At 37.7% G+C, this 22053-nt stretch overlaps 1 protein-coding gene and 1 non-coding gene across 2 annotated transcripts; one reads left to right on the plus strand and one right to left on the minus strand.

Moving 5' to 3' along the window:
• Positions 1-10213: 10213 nt before the first annotated feature.
• On the plus strand, positions 10214-10321 carry LOC148576582 (small nucleolar RNA R71). Its single transcript, XR_015903224.1, has one exon. It is a non-coding gene; the product is annotated as a small nucleolar RNA R71 (small nucleolar RNA).
• An 11142-nt stretch (positions 10322-21463) lies between these two features.
• Positions 21464-21829, minus strand: LOC107606555 (uncharacterized). Its single transcript, XM_016308609.1, has one exon. The coding sequence runs from the start codon at positions 21827-21829 to the stop codon at positions 21464-21466; it is 366 nt and encodes a 121-aa protein (XP_016164095.1).
• Positions 21830-22053: the final 224 nt, after the last annotated feature.

Here is a 22053-nt window from a genome sequence, read left to right on the forward strand (position 1 = left end):
ATCATATGAATATAAATGTATGAAAGATTGATAAAATCCACTCAATTGAGCATAAGATAAACCATAAAATAGTGATTTATCAACCTCCCTACACTTAAACATTAGCATGTCCTCATGCTAAGCTCAAGAGAAGCTAATAAAGTGAAGAGGAATGATAGAATGTATGAAATGCAACCTATGCAACTACATGCTAAGATGTTTCTATCTACTTGGTTAAAAGTAAATAAGTTCTCCAAGACAAAAATAATTCAAATTCCACTAATTAAAATCATATAAAATAAAGACAAGTAAACTTGTAAGAAGATAGCTCATGAAAGCAGGGAACATAGAATCAAGCATTGAACCCTTACTGGTAGTGTATATGCACTCTAACTCTCAAGTGTCTAGGGTTAATCACTCTACTCTTCTCTAGTCATGCTTTCTAAAATTTGTTCTTCATCTAACCAATCAACAAAAATTTAATGTACCAATGCAAACATCATGAGGTCTTTTCAAGGTTGTAATGGGGCTAAGGTAAGGGTGAGGGTATATATATATATATGGCTAAGTGAGCTATAAATTGAATATTTAATTAACCTAAACTTTCACCTAACATACATATATCTATATAATTCTAATTCATGCCTAGCTATCCAAAATTCCCACTTTTGCATCACATACTCATGTATCAACTTTTCTTTTTAATTTATCACATGTGCATTGATCTTTCATTATTAAACTTAGCATTGGGGTAATTTTGTCCCCTTATTTATTTACTTATTTATTGAATATTTTTTTTCGGATTTTTTTTGGATTTCTTTTTTGAACATGAAAATAAACATAGCTTATCAATGCACATGGATTTTTAATTTTTTTATAGTTTCACATGAGTAGGTACACAAATTCCCATTATTTTATCATGGTAGAAACATAACACATTCCCTTATTAACCCATGTTCCCACAGTTTCCCCACAATTAATTGTTACACAATCCCTATCTTAAGCTAACCAAAGATTCAATTGGGATATTTAATTATTTTTCTGCTTAAGGCTAGTGATGTGGTAAAATATAGAATAAATGGGGGTTTACAAGGCTCAAAGTGGCTGACAAGGATGATTTAAAGGGTAGGCTTATTTGGGATAAGTGAGCTAAATAAATAATGGCCTCAATCATATGCAAGCATGTAAATACACTAAATATTGGATATATAGAATGGAACAAAGCAAAGATTGCAATCATAGAGAAGAAAACACACAAGAATAAAAATTTATGGTTAAATAATGTAACCATATAAATAAGCTCAAAATCTCACAGGTTGTTTGTTCTTAGCCTTTTAAACTATGTTCCAAATACAACTTCAAACAAGTTTTAATAGAAAAGTTTTTAATTTAAATTAGTGAAATACTAAAAAATTTCTTGAAAAAGAAAATATTACTTCAACCAAATGATAACTAAATGCATAAAATCAAATAAACATGCAATTAAATATGCAAATGTAGCAATTAACAAAGAAAATAAAATATTGGTGTTGAGAAGAAAATAACTAACCCATGGAGATCGGTATCGACCTCCCCACACTTAAAGATTGCACCATCCTCAGTGCATGCTAAGATGTGCAAGTGGACGGGTTGCTTCAACTGACGCTTTTCTCATCAAGGAATGTGCATAGGAACTTGTTTGTCTCTCCCATGTAAACGTCTTCTGGTTCTCTTCCTGGTGGCCATCCTGAAAGAAAAAGGGAAGAAAATTAACCCAAAACAAATAAAACATGGGTTGGTTAATGCCAAATAATGAGGGTCTCAATTACATGGTAGCTACAACATGCAAGTGAGAAAACAATAAAAGCACATGGCATACCAGTGGTGCAAAATTTTGCAACAATGAGGGAGAGTGTGGGTAAGGAGAGGTAATGTAAATTCATGTCAATGCAAAATTAATACAAGTATAAAAGATTGGCATTGATTTAAATAATATTACTTAACCAGAATAAAACAAGTCTCTAAGTACCTAAAATAATCCAAGAGAAGATGCAACAGTGAAATAAGAAAATTCAACACCAAAGGAAAAATAATGAATTTAGAAAAGAAAATAAAAATATGCACAAAATTAAAATGTAATGAATGAAAGTATGCAAATAAATTAAATAAAATAGAATGAAGGTGAAAAAAGGATGAGAAGTTAAAAAGATGAAGAAGAAGAAGAAAGTAAGAAAGGAAGAAGAAAGAAATAAGAAGGGAAAAGAAAAAATTAGGATTAGGGAGGAAAAGACAAGATTTCTGGCACTGATCTGGATAAGCTGTGCGTCGCATGTGACGCGGACGCGTGAGTGACGCGTTCACGCGGATAGAGCTTCTATGAAGTGACGCCGACACGTGGGTCACGCGTTCGCGTGGAGTGATTTGTGCCATTAGCGCGAGGGCAGCCTCGCGGTCGCATAACTCTCTGTTTTAAGTGCATTTTGCCAAAAATCTGGGTGACGCGGTAGCGTGGTTGACGCGATCGCGTGATTGGCCATACTTTGAAAAACGACGCGGACGCGTAGGGCACGTGTTCGCGTGGTAAGGCTTGTGCTTCTAGCACCGTTCCAGCCCCATTCTAGCCTAACTTGCTGCCAAACACCCGTTTATGTCGATTTTACAGGGCCACGCGTTCGCGTGGAGGACGCGGACGCGTGGGAGGCATTTTTCCCACATGACGCGGATGCGTCAGCGATGCGGTCGCGTGGATCAATTTGTGCCAAAGGCACGTCTCCAGCCACGCTTTCACGTGACTCTCTGTTCACTATTCTTTTCTTCAAAACGCACTGGTGATGCGGACGCGTCAGCGACGCTGCCGCGTCGCGTACGTATTTTTTTTATTAATAATGCAGTATGCAGAATGCAATGAATGTTATGCAAAACTCCAGGTTCAACACAATAAAATAAAATAAAACTCGAAACAAATAAAACTAAATAAAAATGAAAAAGGAATGATCATACCATGGTGGGTTGTCTCCCACCTAGCACTTTTAGTTAAAGTCCTTAAGTTGGACATTTGGTGAGCTCCCTGTTATGGTGGCTTGTGCTTGAACTCGTCTTGAAACTTCCACCAATGCTTGGACTTCCAATAAGCTCTATCAATACCAAGTAAATTCCTCAAGCTTTGATGGAGTTCTTTACAAGCTTTGAGCTCCCAAAATTGATCCTCATAAATTTCCGGATCCCAAATCTTGTTTCTACACCCGTCTTAAAGTTGATCATCGTTGTTCCATCCGGGTGGCAAGCAATTTGAATTTTCACTGGAGTGGCCAAACAACTTCCTAGACCCATTCAGTTGAGCTCTACACCAACCTTTGCGTTTAAACTTAAAGCTTCCAACCATAATGAACCTTGCAGGACAATTCTTACCACTGACCATCTTCCTCTTACTCTTAATGCTACAAAGAGCTCTAAGTTGACCATCCGTCTCCAGTAGCCCATATTCAAGTGGAATTAGAAAACTAAGGGATATGAATTTTACCCACTTGAATGTTGTGAAGGATGATGCCAACTTAGGGAGAGGTATTTCTAATGAATTTGCAAGCTCCACTCCCTTGTGCTCTTCTCTGACAACTTCCACCTCTTTGCAAGTTTCTTCAATATCAACCTCTTCTTCTTGGTAGCTTTCTTCCAATTTGATCTCTTCTTCATTGCTTACCAAAGGCATGGGAGGCTGTGCTTCTGCTTCTTTAGTCTCCATCTCTTGATCAACCTCTTCCAAGTCTTCGACCATGATATGCCTTGGAGGTTGTTGGTGCACGAAATTGTGATCTCCAGGCTCGAACAAATCCTGGTAATGGCTCCAAAGCTTGGTGCTCTGATCTTAATTCATAATTGTCACAACTTCGATACAACTAACCAGCAAGTGCACTGGGTCGTCCAAGTAATACCTTACGTGAGTAAGGGTCGAATCCCACGGAGATTGTTGGTATGAAGCAAGCTATGGTCACCTTGTAAATCTCAGTCAGGCGGATATAAAATAATAATGGTGTTTTCGAATATTATATAATAAAATAGGGATAGAGATACTTATGTAATTCATTGGTGAGAATTTCAGATAAGAGAATGGAGATGCTTTTCGTTCCTCTGAACCTCTGCTTTCCTGCTATCTTCATCCAATCAGTCTTACTCCTTTCCATGGCTGGCTTTATGCAAGGGCATCACCGTTGTCAGTGGCTACATCCCCTCCTCTCAGTGAATAATATGCTCACGCACCCTGTCACGGCACGGCTATTCATCTGTCGGTTCTCGATCATGCTGGAATAGGATTCACCCTCCTTTTGCGTCTGTCACTAACGCCCAACAATCGCGAGTTTGAAGCTCGTCACAGTCATTCAATCATTGAATCCTACTCAGAATACCACAGACAAGGTTTAGACCTTCCGGATTCTCTTGAATGCCGCCATCATTCTAGCTTACGCCACGAAGATTCTGGTTAGGAGATCTAAGAGATATTCATTCTAGTTTAATTCATGTAGAACAGAAGTGTTTGTCAGGCACGCGTTCATAAGGGAGAAGGATGATGAGCGTCACACATAATCATCACCTTCATCACGTTCTTGGGTGCGAATGGATATCTTGGAAGCGAAATAAGAAGAATTGAATAGAAAACAGTAGTACTTTGCATTAATCTTTGAGGAACAGCAGAGCTCCACACCTTAATCTATGGAGTGTAGAAACTCTACCGTATGAAAATACATAAGTGAAGGTTCAGGCATGGCCGAGATGGCCAGCCCCCTAAAACGTGATCAAAGGATCATAAGGTAATCCCAAGATGAACAATGGAATAAAACTGAGACCAAAGATGGTCAAAAAGACTAGTAAAAGGTCCTATTTATAATAAACTAGTCACTAGGGTTTACATGAGTAAGTAATTGATGCATAAATCCACTTCCTGGGCCCACTTGGTGTGTATTTGGGCTGAGCTTAAGTGTAGCACGTGCAGAGGCCATTTGTGGAGTTGAACGCCCGTTTCTGTGCCAGTTTGGGCGTTCAACTCTGGTTTTGGATCCTTTTCTGGCGCTGGACGCCAGTTTACATCGTCAATTCTTGGCCAAAGTATGAACTATTATATATTTCTGGAAAGCCCTGGATGTCTACTTTCCAACGCAATTGGAAGCGCGCCATTTCGAGTTCTGTAGCTCCAGAAAATTCACTTTGAGTGCAGGGAGGTCAGAATCCAACAGCATCAGCAGTCCTTCTTCAACCTCTGAATCAGATTTCTGCTCAAGTCCCTCAATTTCAACCAGAAAATACTTGAAATCACAGAAAAACACACAAACTCATAGTAAAGTCCAGAAATGTGAATTTAACATAAAAACTAATGAAAACATCCCTAAAAGTAACTAGATCCTACTAAAAACATACTAAAAACAATGTCAAAAAGCGTATAAATTATCCGCTCATCACAACACCAAACTTAAATTGTTGCTTGTCCCCAAGCAACTGAAAATCAAATAGGATAAAAAGAAGAGAATATACTATAAATTCCAAACTATCAATGAAACATAGCTCCAATCATATGAGCGGGACTTATAGCTTTTTGCCTCTTGAATAGTTTTGGCATCTCACTTTATCCATTGAGGTTCAGAATGATTGGCATCTATAGGAACTTCAGATTTCGAATAGTGTTATTGACTCTCCTAGTTCAGTATGATGATTCTTGAACACAGCTTCTTTATGAGTCTTGGCCGTGGCCCTAAGCACTTTGTTTTCCAGTATTACCACCGGATACATAAATGCCACAGACACATAATTGGGTGAACCTTTTCAGATTGTGACTCAGCTTTGCTAGAGTCCCCAATTAGAGGTGTCCAGGGTTCTTAAGCACACTCTTTGTTTTTGCTTCGGACCTGGACTTTAACCGCTCAGTCTCAAGTTTTCACTTGACACCTACACGCCACAAGCACATGGTTAGGGACAGCTTGGGTTAGCCGCTTAGACCAGGATTTTATTCCTTTAGGTCCTCCTATCCACTGATGCTCAAAGCCTTGGGATCCTTTTTATTTGCCCTTGCCTTTTGGTTTTAAGGGTTATTGGCTTTTTCTGCTTGCTTTTTCTTTTTCTTTCTATTTTTTTTTCGCCTATTTTTTTTCTCTTTTTTTTTTTTCTGCAAGCTTTGTTTTTTGCTGCTTTTTCTTGCTTCAAGAATCATTTTTATGATTTTTCAGATTATCAAATAACATGTCTCCTAGTCATCATTCTTTCAAGAGCTAACATATTTAACATTCAACTTCAAAAGACATATGCACTGTTCAAGCATACATTCAGAAAACAAGAAGCATTGTCACCACATCAATATAATTAAGCTAAGTTCAAGGATAAATTCGAAACTCATGTACTTCTTGTTCTTTTGAATTAAAACATTTTTCATTTAAGAGAGGTGATGGATTCATAGGACATTCATATCTTTAAGACAAAGTTACTAACTACTAATGATCATGTAGTGAAGACACAAACATAGATAGGCACATAACATAGAAAACGAAAAACAGAAGTAAGAAGAACAAGGAATGAATCCACCTTAGTGATGGTGGCGTTTCCTTCTTGAGGAACCAATGATGTCCTTGAGCTCTTCTATGTCTCTTCCTTGTCTTTGTTGCTCCTCCCTCATTGCCTTTTGATCTTCTCTTATTTCATGCATCATGATGGAGTGCTCTTGATGTTCCACCCTTAGTTGTCCCATATTGGAACTCAATTCTCCTAGGGAGGTGTTGATTTGCTCCCAATAATTTTGTGGAGGAAAGTGCATTTGAGGCATCTCAGGGATCTCATGGAAATGAGCTTCTTGCGCCTCTTGAGCTCCATGACTGGGCTCTCTTGCTTGCTCCATCTTTTTCTTAGTGATGGGCTTGTCCTCTTTGATGAGGATATCTCCCTCTATGTCAATCCCAGCTGAATTGCATAGGTGGCAAATGAGGTGAGGGAAGGCTAACCTTGCCATAGTGGAGGACTTGTCAGCCACCTTGTAGAGTTCTTGAGGTATAATCTCATGAACTTCCACCTCTTCTCCAATCATGATGCTATGGATCATGATGGCCCGGTCTATAGTAACTTCAGACCGGTTGCTAGTGGGAATGATTGAGCATTGAATAAACTCCAACCATCCTCTAGCTATAGGCTTGAGGTCCAATCTTCTTAGTTGAACCGGCTTGCCTTTGGAGTCAATCTTCCATTGAGCTCCTTCTACACATATGTCCATAAGGACTTGGTCCAACCTTTGATCAAAGTTGACTCTCTTTGTGTAGGGGCGTGCGTTCTCTTCCATGTATAGCAAGTTGAACGCCAACCTCACATTCTCCGGACTAAAATCTAAGTATTTCCCCCGAACCATTGTAACATAGTTCTTTGGATCCGGGTTCTTACTTTGATCATGGTTCTTGGTGATCCATGCATTGGCATAGAACTCTTGAACCATTAGGATGCCGACTTGTTGGATGGGATTTGTTAGAACTTCCCAACCTCTTCTTTGAATTTCATGTCGGATCTCCGGATACTCATTTCTTTTGAGTTTAAAAGGGACCTCAGGGATCACCTTTTTCTTGGCCACAACATCATAGAAGTGGTCTTGATGGGCTTTGGAGATGAACCTTTCCATCTCCCATGACTCGGATGTGGAAGCTTTTGTCTTCCCTTTCCCTCTTCTAGAGGATTCTCCGGTCTTAGATGCCATCAATGGTAATGGAAAAACAAAAAAGCTATGCTTTTACCACACCAAACTTAGAATATTGCTCGCCCTCGAGCAATAAACAAAAGAATAGAAGAAGAAGAAGAAGAAATATGGAGAGGGAGAGGGAGATGAGGTTTCGGCCAAGAGGAGTGTAGAGGGGTGTGTTGTGTGGATTTGATGAAGAATGGAGGTCTTTATATAGGGAAGGGAGGTGGGGTATTGTTTCGGCCATATGGGTGGGTTTGGGTGGGAAATTGGTTTTGAATTTTGAAGGTAGGTGGAGTTTATGAGGTAGGTTTATTGGGAAGAGTGGGTGGATGTGAGTGGTGAAGAGGTGATGGGGAAGAGAGTTTATGGGGTTGTGTGAAAGAGAGTGGTGAGAAGAAGTGAGTGGAGGTAGGTGGGGATCCTGTGGGGTCCACAGATCCTGAGGTGTTCAAGGATTTACATCCCTGCACCCATTAGGCATGTAAAAATGCCTTTGTATCCAACTCTGGGCGTTCAGCGCCAGGTTGGTGGCCATTTTGGGCGTTCAACACCCATCTGTGTGCCATTTCTGGCGTTGAACGCCAGAACCATGCCTGTTCTGGCGTTCAGCGCCCAGAAGCTGCCCATTTTGGGCGTTCAGCGCCAGAACCATGCTCTGTTCTGGCGCTGAACGCCAGACAGATGCTCCTCCAGGGTGTGATTTTTCTTCTGCTGTTTTTGATTCCGTTTTCAATTTTTATGTTTATTTTGTGATTCCACATGATCATGAACCTAAGAAAACATGAAAAACAATAAAAATAATAATTAGATAAACATTGGGTTGCCTCCCAACAAGCGCTTCTTTAATGTCAATAGCTTGACAGTGGGCTCTCATGGAGCCTCACAGATGTGCAGAGCTTTGTTGAGACTCTCCAACACCAAACTTAGAGTTTGGATATGGGAGTTCAACACCAAACTTAGAGTTTGGTTGTGGCCTCCCAACACCAAACTTAGAGTTTGACTGTGGGGGCTCTGGTTGACTCTGCTGGGAGAGAAGCTTTTGCTGCTTCCTCTCCATGGTTGCAGAGGGAGATCCTTGAGTTTTGAATACAAGGGAGTTCTCATTCCATTGAAGGAATATTTCACCTCTGTCAACATCAATCACAGCTCTTGCTGTGGCCAGGAAAGGTCTTCCTAGGATGATGGATTCATCCTCTTCCTTTCCAGTATCCAGGACTATGAAATCAGCAGGGATGTAAAGGCCTTCAACCTTTACTAACACGTCCTCTACTTGTCCATAAGCCTGTTTTCTTGAGCTGTCTACCATCTCTAATGATATTTTAGCAGCTTGCACCCCATAGATTCCCAGTTTCTCTATTACAGAGAGGGGCATGAGGTTTATCCCTGAACCAAGGTCACACAGAGCCTTAAAGATCATGGTGCCTATGGTACAAGGGATTATGAACTTTCCAGGATCCTGTCTCTTCTGAGGCAATGTCAGTTGATCCAGATCACTTAGTTCATTGATGAACAAGGTTCAACTTCCCAAGCATCAATGCCAAATAATTTGGCATTCAGCTTCATGATTACACCAAGAAACTTGGCAGTTTGCTCTTCAGTAACATCCTCATTCTCTTCAGAGGAATACTCATCAAAGCTCATGAAGGGCATAAGGAGGTTCAATGGGATCTCTATGGTCTCTAGATGAGTCTCAGAGTCCTTTGGTTCCTCAGAGGGAAGCTCCTTATTGACCACTGGACGTCCCAGGAGGTCTTCCTCCTTGGGATTCACGTCCTCTCCTCTCCTCACAGGTTCGGCCATGGCGCTTATGTCAATGGCCTTGCACTCTCCTTTTGGGTTCTCTTCTGTATTGCTTGGGAGAGTACTAGGAGGGATTTCAGTGATCCTTTTACTCAGCTGGCCCACTTGTGCTTCCAAATTTCTAATGGAAGACCTTGTTTCATTCATGAAACTTACAGTGGCCTTAGATAGATCAGAGACTAGATTTGCTAAATTAGAAGCATTTTGTTCAGATTTCTCTGTCTGTTGCCGAGTTGATGATGGAAAAGGTTTATTATTGTTAAACCTGTTTCTTCCACCATTATTAAAGCCTTGTTGGGGCTTTTGATCCTTCCATGAGAAATTTTGATGATTTCTCCATGATGAGTTATAGGTGTTTCCATAAGGTTCACCTAAATAATTTACCTCTGCTATTGCAGGGTTTTCAGGATCATAAGCTTCTTCTTCAGAAGATGCCTCTTGAGTATTGTTGGATGCAGCTTGCATTCCATGCAGACTTTGAGAAATCATATTGACTTGCTGAGTCAATATTTTATTCTGAGCCAATATGGCATTCAGAGTATCAACCTCAAGAACTCCCTTCTTCATAGGCGTCCCATTACTCACAGGATTCCTTTCAGAAGTGTACATAAACTGGTTATTAGCAACCATGTCAATGAGTTCTTGAGCTTCTGCAGGCGTTTTCTTTAGGTGAATGGATCCACCTGCAGAAGTGTCCAATGACATCTTTGATAACTCAGATAAACCATCATAGAATATATCCAGGATGGTCCATTCTGAAAGCATGTCAGAAGGACACTTTTTGGTCAACTGTTTGTATCTTTCCCAAGCTTCATAGAGGGATTCACCTTCTTTCTGTCTGAAGGTTTGAACATCAGCTCTAAGCTTGCTCAGCTTTTGAGGAGGAAAGTACTTGGCTAAGAAAGCCGTGACCAGCTTATCCCAAGAGTTCAGGCTGTCTTTGGGTTGAGAATCCAACCATAATCTAGCTCTGTCTCTTACAGCAAAAGGGAAAAGCATGAGCCTGTAGACTTCAGGATCTACTCCATTAGTCTTAACAGTATCACATATCTGCAAGAATTCAGTTAAGAACTGAAAAGGATCTTCAGATGGAAGTCCATAAAACTTGCAGTTCTGCTGCATCAGAGAAACTAATTGAGGTTTCAGCTCAAAGTTGTTTGCTCCAATGGCAGGAATGGAGATGCTTCTTCCATGTAAATTGGAATTAGGTGCAGTAAAGTCACCAAGCATCTTCCTTACATTATTATTATTTTCGGCTGCCATCTCCTCTTCCTGTTCGAAAATTTCTGAAAGGTTTTCTCTGGATTGTTGTATTTTAGCTTCTCTTAATTTTCTCTTCAGAGTCCTTTCAGGTTCTGGATCTGCTTCCACAAGAATGTTCTTATCCTTGCTCCTGCTCATATGACAAAGAAGAGGGCACAGAAAAATAATAATAATAATAGAGATCCTTTATATCACAGTATAGGGATCCCTGTGTGAGTAGAAGAAGAGGGGGAGATAAAGGATGTGATGTAAAGGAAGAAACATAACTGTACGGATGGAAGAGATGTGAGATGAGATGTTAGGATATGAATGAATAAATAGAATGAGATGGGGGAGGGATAATTTTCGAAAATTATTTTGAAAAAGAGTTAGTGATTTTTGAAAAATGGTTTTTGAAAAATGTTAGAAATTTTCGAAAATTAAGATTTTAAAAATTAAAATAATTAATAAATTAAAAAGAAATTTTGAAAAAGAGGGGAGATATTTTCGAAAATTAGAGAGAGAGAGAGTTAGTTAGGTAGTTTTGAAAAAGTTAAGAAACAAACAAAAAGTTAGTTAGTTAGTTGAAATAAATTTTGAAAAGATAAGAAGTTAGGAAGTTAGAAAAGATATTTTGAAAAGATATTTTTGAAAAAGATAAGATAAGAAGATATTTTTGAAAAGATATGATTGAAATTAGTTTTGAAAAGGATTTGATTTTTAAAATCTCAATTAATGACTTGATTCATAAGAAGTCACAAGATATGATTCTAGAACTTAAAGTTTGAATCTTTCTTAACAAGCAAGTAACAAACTTCAAATTTTTGAATCAAAACATTAATTGATTATGTTATTTTCGAAAATTTGATATAAAAATAAAAAAAAAGATTTTTGAAAAATATTTTTGGAATTTTCGAAAATAACTAAGAATTTTGAAAAAGATTTGATTTTTGAAAAAGATTTTGAAAAAGATAAGATTTTCAAATTGAAAATTTGATTTGACTCATAAGAAACAACTTGATTTTAAAAATTTTTGAAAAAGTCAACTCAAATTTTCAAATTTGATGAGAGAAAAAGGGAAAGATATTTTTTTGATTTTTTTGAATTTTTATGATGAGAGACAAAAACACTAAAAAGATGCAATGCATGAAATTTTTAGATCAAAACATGTGATGCATGCAAGAATGCTATGATTGTCAATATGAACACCAAGAACACTTTGAATGTCAAGATGAACATCATAGACATAATTTTGAAAAAATTTTTAATGCAAAGAAAACATGCAAGACACCAAACTTAGAATTCTTTAATGCTTAGACACTAAGAATTCAAGAATGCATATGATAAACATGAAAAGACACAAAACAAAAAATCATCAAGATCAAACAAGAAGACTTACCAAGAACAACTTGAAGATCATGAAGAACACTATGAATGCATGATATTTTCGAAAAATGCTAGATGCATATGCAAGTGACACCAAACTTATGATATGACTCAAGACTTAAACAAGAAACAAAATATTTTTGATTTTTATGATTTTCTAATTTTTTTGGATTTTTTTCGAAAATAATATGAAAAAGAAAAATAAGGATTCCAAAATTTTTAATATGAATTCCAGGAATCTTGCATTCTTAGTCTAAAGCTTCAGTCCAGGAATTAGACATGGCTCACTAGCCAGCCAAGCTTTCAATGAAAGCTCCAGTCCAAAACACTAGACATGGCCAATGGCCAGCCAAGCTTCAGCATTTTAACATCAGAGTATATTGATCTTGATAACAAATTGCTGCTCATCATTTATCAAGTATGTAACTTACCTCTGATGGTTTGGAAGCCTCAGTCCAAAAGAATTTAGACATGGCTTTACAGCCAGCCAGGCTTCACATGCTTCATGAAACACTGGAATTCATTCTTAAAAATCTTGAATAAAATTTTTTTGAAAACATTTTATTTTTTTCGAAAACAGATGAGAAATTTTTAGAAATATTTTTGAAAAATTTTTGAAAATAAAATAAAAAGAAAATTACCTAATCTGAGCAACAGGATGAACCGTTAGTTGTCCATACACAAACAATCCCCGGCAACGGCGCCAAAAACTTGGTGCACGAAATTGTGATCTCCAGGCTCGAACAAATCCTGGTAATGGCTCCAAAGCTTAGTGCTCTGATCTTAATTCATAATTGTCACAACTTCGATACAACTAACCAGCAAGTGCACTGGGTCGTCCAAGTAATACCTTACGTGAGTAAGGGTCGAATCCCACGGAGATTGTTGGTATGAAGCAAGCTATGGTCACCTTGTAAATCTCAGTCAGGCGGATATAAAATAATAATGGTGTTTTCGAATATTATATAATAAAATAGGGATAGAGATACTTATGTAATTCATTGGTGAGAATTTCAGATAAGAGAATGGAGATGCTTTTCGTTCCTCTGAACCTCTGCTTTCCTGCTATCTTCATCCAATCAGTCTTACTCCTTTCCATGGCTGGCTTTATGCAAGGGCATCACCGTTGTCAGTGGCTACATCCCCTCCTCTCAGTGAATAATATGCTCACGCACCCTGTCACGGCACGGCTATTCATCTGTCGGTTCTCGATCATGCTGGAATAGGATTCACCCTCCTTTTGCGTCTGTCACTAACGCCCAACAATCGCGAGTTTGAAGCTCGTCACAGTCATTCAATCATTGAATCCTACTCAGAATACCACAGACAAGGTTTAGACCTTCCGGATACTCTTGAATGCCGCCATCATTCTAGCTTACGCCACGAAGATTCTGGTTAGGAGATCTAAGAGATATTCATTCTAGCTTAATTCATGTAGAACAGAAGTGTTTGTCAGGCACGCGTTCATAAGGGAGAAGGATGATGAGCGTCACACATAATCATCACCTTCATCACGTTCTTGGGTGCGAATGGATATCTTGGAAGCGAAATAAGAAGAATTGAATAGAAAACAGTAGTACTTTGCATTAATCTTTGAGGAACAGCAGAGCTCCACACCTTAATCTATGGAGTGTAGAAACTCTACCGTATGAAAATACATAAGTGAAGGTTCAGGCATGGCCGAGATGGCCAGCCCCCTAAAACGTGATCAAAGGATCATAAGGTAATCCCAAGATGAACAATGGAATAAAACTGAGACCAAAGATGGTCAAAAAGACTAGTAAAAGGTCCTATTTATAATAAACTAGTCACTAGGGTTTACATGAGTAAGTAATTGATGCATAAATCCACTTCCTGGGCCCACTTGGTGTGTATTTGGGCTGAGCTTAAGTGTAGCACGTGCAGAGGCCATTTGTGGAGTTGAACGCCCGTTTCTGTGCCAGTTTGGGCGTTCAACTCTGGTTTTGGATCCTTTTCTGGCGCTGGACGCCAGATTTGGGCAGAAGGCTGGCGTTGAACGCCAGTTTACATCGTCAATTCTTGGCCAAAGTATGAACTATTATATATTTCTGGAAAGCCCTGGATGTCTACTTTCCAACGCAATTAGAAGCGCGCCATTTCGAGTTCTGTAGCTCCAGAAAATTCACTTTGAGTGCAGGGAGGTCAGAATCCAACAGCATCAGCAGTCCTTCTTCAACCTCTGAATCAGATTTCTGCTCAAGTCCCTCAATTTCAACCAGAAAATACTTGAAATCACAGAAAAACACACAAACTCATAGTAAAGTCCAGAAATGTGAATTTAACATAAAAACTAATGAAAACATCCCTAAAAGTAACTAGATCCTACTAAAAACATACTAAAAACAATGTCAAAAAGCGTATAAATTATCCGCTCATCACAACACCAAACTTAAATTGTTGCTTGTCCCCAAGCAACTGAAAATCAAATAGGATAAAAAGAAGAGAATATACTATAAATTCCAAACTATCAATGAAACATAGCTCCAATCATATGAGCGGGACTTATAGCTTTTTGCCTCTTGAATAGTTTTGGCATCTCACTTTATCCATTGAGGTTCAGAATGATTGGCATCTATAGGAACTTCAGATTTCGAATAGTGTTATTGACTCTCCTAGTTCAGTATGATGATTCTTGAACACAGCTTCTTTATGAGTCTTGGCCGTGGCCCTAAGCACTTTGTTTTCCAGTATTACCACCGGATACATAAATGCCACAGACACATAATTGGGTGAACCTTTTCAGATTGTGACTCAGCTTTGCTAGAGTCCCCAATTAGAGGTGTCCAGGGTTCTTAAGCACACTCTTTGTTTTTGCTTCGGACCTGGACTTTAACCGCTCAGTCTCAAGTTTTCACTTGACACCTACACGCCACAAGCACATGGTTAGGGACAGCTTGGGTTAGCCGCTTAGACCAGGATTTTATTCCTTTAGGTCCTCCTATCCACTGATGCTCAAAGCCTTGGGATCCTTTTTATTTGCCCTTGCCTTTTGGTTTTAAGGGTTATTGGCTTTTTCTGCTTGCTTTTTCTTTTTCTTTCTATTTTTTTTTTCGCCTATTTTTTTTCTCTTTTTTTTTTTTCTGCAAGCTTTGTTTTTTGCTGCTTTTTCTTGCTTCAAGAATCATTTTTATGATTTTTCAGATTATCAAATAACATGTCTCCTAGTCATCATTCTTTCAAGAGCTAACATATTTAACATTCAACTTCAAAAGACATATGCACTGTTCAAGCATACATTCAGAAAACAAGAAGCATTGTCACCACATCAATATAATTAAGCTAAGTTCAAGGATAAATTCGAAACTCATGTACTTCTTGTTCTTTTGAATTAAAACATTTTTCATTTAAGAGAGGTGATGGATTCATAGGACATTCATATCTTTAAGACAAAGTTACTAACTACTAATGATCATGTAGTGAAGACACAAACATAGATAGGCACATAACATAGAAAACGAAAAACAGAAGTAAGAAGAACAAGGAATGAATCCACCTTAGTGATGGTGGCGTTTCCTTCTTGAGGAACCAATGATGTCCTTGAGCTCTTCTATGTCTCTTCCTTGTCTTTGTTGCTCCTCCCTCATTGCCTTTTGATCTTCTCTTATTTCATGCATCATGATGGAGTGCTCTTGATGTTCCACCCTTAGTTGTCCCATATTGGAACTCAATTCTCCTAGGGAGGTGTTGATTTGCTCCCAATAATTTTGTGGAGGAAAGTGCATTTGAGGCATCTCAGGGATCTCATGGAAATGAGCTTCTTGCGTAGATTCTGGTTAGGAGATCTAAGAGATATTCATTCTAGCTTAATTCATGTAGAACAGAAGTGTTTGTCAGGCACGCGTTCATAAGGGAGAAGGATGATGAGCGTCACACATAATCATCACCTTCATCACGTTCTTGGGTGCGAATGGATATCTTGGAAGCGAAATAAGAAGAATTGAATAGAAAACAGTAGTACTTTGCATTAATCTTTGAGGAATAGCAGAGCTCCACACCTTAATCTATGGAGTGTAGAAACTCTACCGTATGAAAATACATAAGTGAAGGTTCAGGCATGGCCGAGATGGCCAGCCCCCTAAAACGTGATCAAAGGATCATAAGGTAATCCCAAGATGAACAATGGAATAAAACTGAGACCAAAGATGGTCAAAAAGACTAGTAAAAGGTCCTATTTATAATAAACTAGTCACTAGGGTTTACATGAGTAAGTAATTGATGCATAAATCCACTTCCTGGGCCCACTTGGTGTGTATTTGGGCTGAGCTTAAGTGTAGCACGTTCAAAGGCCATTTGTGGAGTTGAACGCCCGTTTCTGTGCCAGTTTGGGCGTTCAACTCTGGTTTTGGATCCTTTTCTGGCGCTGGACGCCAGATTTGGGCAGAAGGCTGGCGTTGAACGCCAGTTTACGTCGTCAATTCTTGGCCAAAGTATGAACTATTATATATTGCTGGAAAGCCCTGGATGTCTACTTTCCAACGCAATTGGAGTTCTGTAGCTCCAGAAAATCCACTTTGAGTGCAGGGAGGTCAGAATCCAACAGCATCAGCAGTCCTTCTTCAACCTCTGAATCAGATTTCTACTCAAGCCCCTCAATTTCAACCAGAAAATACCTGAAATCACAGAAAAACACACAAACTCATAGTAAAGTCCAGAAATGTGAATTTAACATAAAAACTAATGAAAACATCCCTAAAAGTAACTAGATCCTACTAAAAACATACTAAAAACAATGTCAAAAAGCGTATAAATTATCCGCTCATCAGTTGTACACCCTCCTCAGTATCAATTTCAATTGCCTTGGAAGGAGGTTCTATAACCTGACTTTCCCATGGAGGTTCAGCATCTCCTAAATCTTCAACCACTTCTTTCTCTGCAACTATTATGGCTTCCTCCACTTGTTCCAATACAAAGCCATGTTCCTCATTGTCCACCGAAGTTTCTAGTGTCTCCTTCATGCTTTGCTCTTCTTTTGATTCTCCACATGTAGCCATGGGAGTTCTTTGAGTGCTCAGATGTCAGGAAACTATTATATTTACTACCTCGGTTAAGGCAGTCGTGAGTTCCAGTATACTCCTTTGCATCTTCGCTTCCCCTTGAAGAAGAACACGAAGTCTGTCATCCATTGGAGGTTGGGGTGGATATGAGGGTTCATTTGGCTCATAAGGTGGTTGGTATGGTGGATACGGGTTAGTGTCATATGGAGGTGAATGGTGGAAAGGGGCTTGTGAGTATGGTGGTCCAAAGCTATTTTGAGGAGGTGGTTCATTGGCATATGATGGAGCTTGCCGGTAACTACAAGGGGGTCCACCATATCTATTATCTTGGCATGCATTTTAGGATGGTCGTTGTACATGGTATCTTGGAAGGTGATGTTGCCGAAAGGGTTGATCAGATCCTCGTGGCTCCTTCCATCTCTGATTGTTTTGACCTTGATGCATGTTCCTGTTATAATTTCCATTCCTTGCAACAGCATTGGGACCAAACTCAAAGCGATGGGGGTGAGAACTCATAATAGCAAATAAAAATTAAAAACGAAAAAAAAAAAAACAAATTTAAATTAAAAGGTTATTAAAATTTTAATTTTGAATTTGAAAATTAAATTTTGAAATTTAAATTTTGAAGTTGAAATTTGAAATTTGAATTTTAAATTTTGAAATTTGAATTTTGTAAAAGTCACAATATAAGATAAAATTTTGAAAAAGATTTAAATTTTGAAAAGGTTTGATTTTTAAAATTTTAAATTTAAATTTGAAATTTGAATTTTGAAATTTAAATATTGAAATTTGAAATTTTATTTTGAAATAAGATAAGATAAGATTTTGATAAAGATATGATTTTTGAAAAAGATATGAATTTAGAAATTTAAAACTAAGATAAGATAAGATAAAAATTTTAAAATAAAAATCTGAATTTTTTTTAATGCAAATTTCAAAAATTTAATTAAAATAAATAGAAAAGATATTTTTTTTAATTTAATGATGAAAGAGAAAAACAATAAAATGACACCAAACTTAAAATTTTTTAGATCAAAACGAAGAAAACAACTAAGAACAACTTGAAGGTCAAGATGAACACGAATAACAACTTGAAGATCAAGATTAACACCAAGAACAAATTTTTGAAAAAAAAAAATTTTTAATAACTAAATAAAAAACAATAACCTCTTAATTTACGAAAAAGCAAGAATAAAAACAAAAATAAAAACAAATAAACAAGCAAAAAGCAAATATTTACAATAACCAATAATAAGGCACACGTTTGCAATTCCCCGGCAACGGCGCCATTTTGACGATCGGTTTTCTATCGTTAAAGAAATATAAAAATATGATCGCGTTGTAAGTATAGCTTCTAAACCAACAGAAAATTCTTTCGTACAAACGTTTTGGTTGTCACAAGTAACAAGCCTCTTTAAAATTGATAACCGAAGTATTTAAACCTCGGGTTGTCTTCTCAAGGAACTGCAGGGAGGTATGTTCTTATTATTGATTATGAGTTTTGTAAATTGGGGGTTTTGAAAGTAAGGAACAAGTAATTTAAATGACAAATAAAATAAATAAATAATTGTAAAATAAACTCTTGGCAAGGTATAAAAATTCGAAAGTCCTATCCTAGTTACTCTTATGATAATGGAAGTTAATCCCACTTAGTTAACCCTTATGAAAGCAAGAGAAATTCAAGTGAACTAATTAGTTAGATTCCCAAGTCCTAGCCAACTCCTAAGGAAAGACTAGAGTTAGTGGAATACCAGTCAATTAGCCGACATAACAACCAATCATGGATAGTTGATAACTCAAGAGCTTTCAGTTAATCAATTAAAGCCAATAATATAAAAAGCTAAATAAGAATCTTAGATCTGAAGTACCTCAATTGCATTAATAAGAGAAAATCAATCTAAACATAAAGAGTTCATAAGCCAAATTGGAAATATAAGTAATTAAATGAGAGCATTAAAGTATCTGAAACTAAAAGAGAAAAATAAAGTAAAAGGAATATTGAACCTGATGAAGAGTAGAAATCCTAAATCCTTTAAGAGGAATCCTAATCCTAAAACCTAAGAGAGAAGAGAGAACCTCTCTCTCTAAAAACTACATCTAAATTATCAAAAGTGAATAATTGAAGGCATGTTGATGAATGGATGTATTTCCCCACTTTATAGCCTCTAATCTGTATTTTTTGGGCTAAAAACTGGGTCAAAACAGCCTAGAAATCAACCCCAGCATATTCTGGTACGTACAGGTCGCGGGAAAGTGACGCGGAAGCGTCGTCCATGCGTTTGCGTGGATTGCGTTTCTGCCAGGTCACGCATCCGCGTGATCCACGCGTTCGTGTCACCTGGCTTCGAGGCAACTATGATAAATTTTATATCGTTGCGAAGCCCCAGATGTTAGCTTTCCAACGCAACTGGAACCATCTCATTTGGACCTTTGTAGCTCAAGTTATGACCATTTGAGTGCGAAGAGGTCAGGCTGGACAGCTTAGCAATTTCTTCAACTTCTTGTATTCCTTCCACTTTTGCATGCTTTCTTTCCATCCTCTGAACCATTCTTGCCCTGTAATCTCTGAAATCACTTAACACACATATCACGGCATCGAATGATAATAAGAGAGGATTAAAGTTAGTAATTTAAAGGCCAAAGAAGCATGTTTTCAATCATAGCACAAAATCAAGAAGGAAAACGTAAACTCATGCAAATCATATGAATAAGTGTATGAAAGATTGATAAAATCCACTCAATTGAGCACAAGATAAAGCATAAAATAGTGGTTTATCATCTCTTTATAAGTTTTTACCTTGAAGGTAGCGTTCCCTTTTCTTTCTTTTGTTGTGATCATTATTTTCTTTTCTTGGCTACACTTATTTTCCTTTCTTAGCTCTTTTTGGAGAGTTATTTGCACTTGGCTTTGACTCTAAATGTTCTATCTCAAGGTGGAAATTTAAGATGACTTTTCAATCGACACTCCCAAACCAGTTGGTTCAAGGTATCGGGTGATAAAACACCCCTCAGATTTACTTGCTCAAGCCTCTCCCCTTGACACAGCAACACAACAAGCACTTAACTATGAACCTCTTTGAGTTTTGTTTCTTTTTAACTTTCCTAGCTATTAGTGCTCAGAGCCTTGAGCCTTTCTTGTTGTTTTTCTTTTTCTTTTCTTGATGCTTCAAGGAACCTCCATAATACTTCTCTAAACTTCATTCCATGTCTTAGAGTTTCCCATGCAGGTTTTTACAAACATGCAACCTCATTACACAATCACATTATCAGACTCCCATTTTTCTTAATCTTACTTGTCCCAAAATAAAAAATAAAAGAATCTTTAGCTTATTGAAAATAATCTGTTTAGAAATCCTTTGTTACATGTCTATAGATTTTGGGAACAAGTAAATTCAAAGGTAAGGTGAAATGAAGAGGAATGAATCATGATTATCAACTAAAGGCAAAAATAGATATAAGGAATTTGAAGCTTAAAAACAGAGTTACCTCCCTTTTTGTTCTTCTAGGCTATGTTCCACGTAGCCTCCAAAACCAAACTTAGAGTGGTTGCTTGTCCTTAAACAACAAAGACAAACACAGGTGACGGAATATGATAAAGATGTATGTTGAATGATCATGATTTATCCAGTAAAATTGCAAACAAGTGCTACAAAACCTTATTCAAATAAAAATATAAAATCAAAGGCAAAATAAAAGGTTACCGACGGTTGGGTTGCCTCCTAACAAGAACTCTTTTAACATTACTAGCTTGACGGTTGGTTCTTACTAAGTTAAAGGTTGATCATGGTACTTCAACTTCTCTCCTCTCACTGTGAATTTCCTCCTCTTATCTTCATCTATGAGTTTAATATGTTCAAAGAAAAGAATCTTATTCACTGTATAGGGCCTTGACCATGTGTTGGATTTTTCTGGAAATATCCATGATGGGGGATAGAATTGTAGCTCTTTTTGTCCAGATGAAAAGTCTCTTGTAAGGATCCTCTTATCTTTCCAACCTTTGATCTTCTTCAGAGTCTTTTTTTTCCTCCTTGCTTGATAATGCACACTTGATTGTACGAGGAGCTTCTTTGCAAATTAATTTGGGTGGTGGTGCATCCCCTTCTTTTATTGTTGTATTTGCAATTTGTTCCACTATTTCCAGCTTTTCATTTACTTTAATGCATAAAGATGGCACTTTTAAAGGTGCTTTATTAGGTGCTTCCTTCATATTTGGATCAGTTGAATCACCCTTCATGCAATTCTCCTTCTCATTTGGATGATACATGGTTTTGAAGACATGAAAAATTAAGTGTTTATCATGCACCCTCGACATTAATTTACTCTTTTCTGCATCAATGAGAGCTCTTTCAATGGCTAGAAATGGTCTTCATAGAATGATGGAGGCATTCTCATCCTTCTCCATGTCAAGGATCACAAAATCTGCTTGGAAGAAAAACTTTCCCACCTTGACCAAGATATTCTCAGCTACTCCTTGTGCATACTTTATTGATCTATCCCCCATTTGTAGAGCTATTCTTGTTGGTTTTATCTCTTTGATTTGTAGCTTCTTCATTATGGAAAATGGCATGAGATTGATGCTTTTCCCTAAATCATACAGTGCCTTCTCAAAGGTGGTGGTTCCAATGGTACATGAAATTTTGAAGCTCCCTGGATCTTTCAGCTTCTTTGGCAAATCTTTTTGGAAAATTACACCACACTCCTTAGTCATAACCACTATCTCATCTTCCCTCATGATCCTCTTCTTGGATAGAAACTCCTTCATAAATTTAGTGTAGAGGGGTATTTAATCCAATATTTCTATGAAGGAAATGTTGATTTGAAGCTTCCTAAACACCTCCAAAAATTTGGAGTATTACTTCTCTTAGTTCTGTGCCTTGAGCCTTTGTTGGAATGCTTTCACTACTTACTTCTCCTTTGGGGCCTCGGTTGGTAAATGGACAACACCCTTCTTCTCTT

The sequence above is a fragment of the Arachis ipaensis genome, chromosome B1, assembly GCF_059453495.1.
Source record: "Arachis ipaensis isolate K30076 ecotype BB chromosome B1, ASM5945349v1, whole genome shotgun sequence".
NCBI classification, from domain to species: domain Eukaryota; kingdom Viridiplantae; phylum Streptophyta; class Magnoliopsida; order Fabales; family Fabaceae; genus Arachis; species Arachis ipaensis.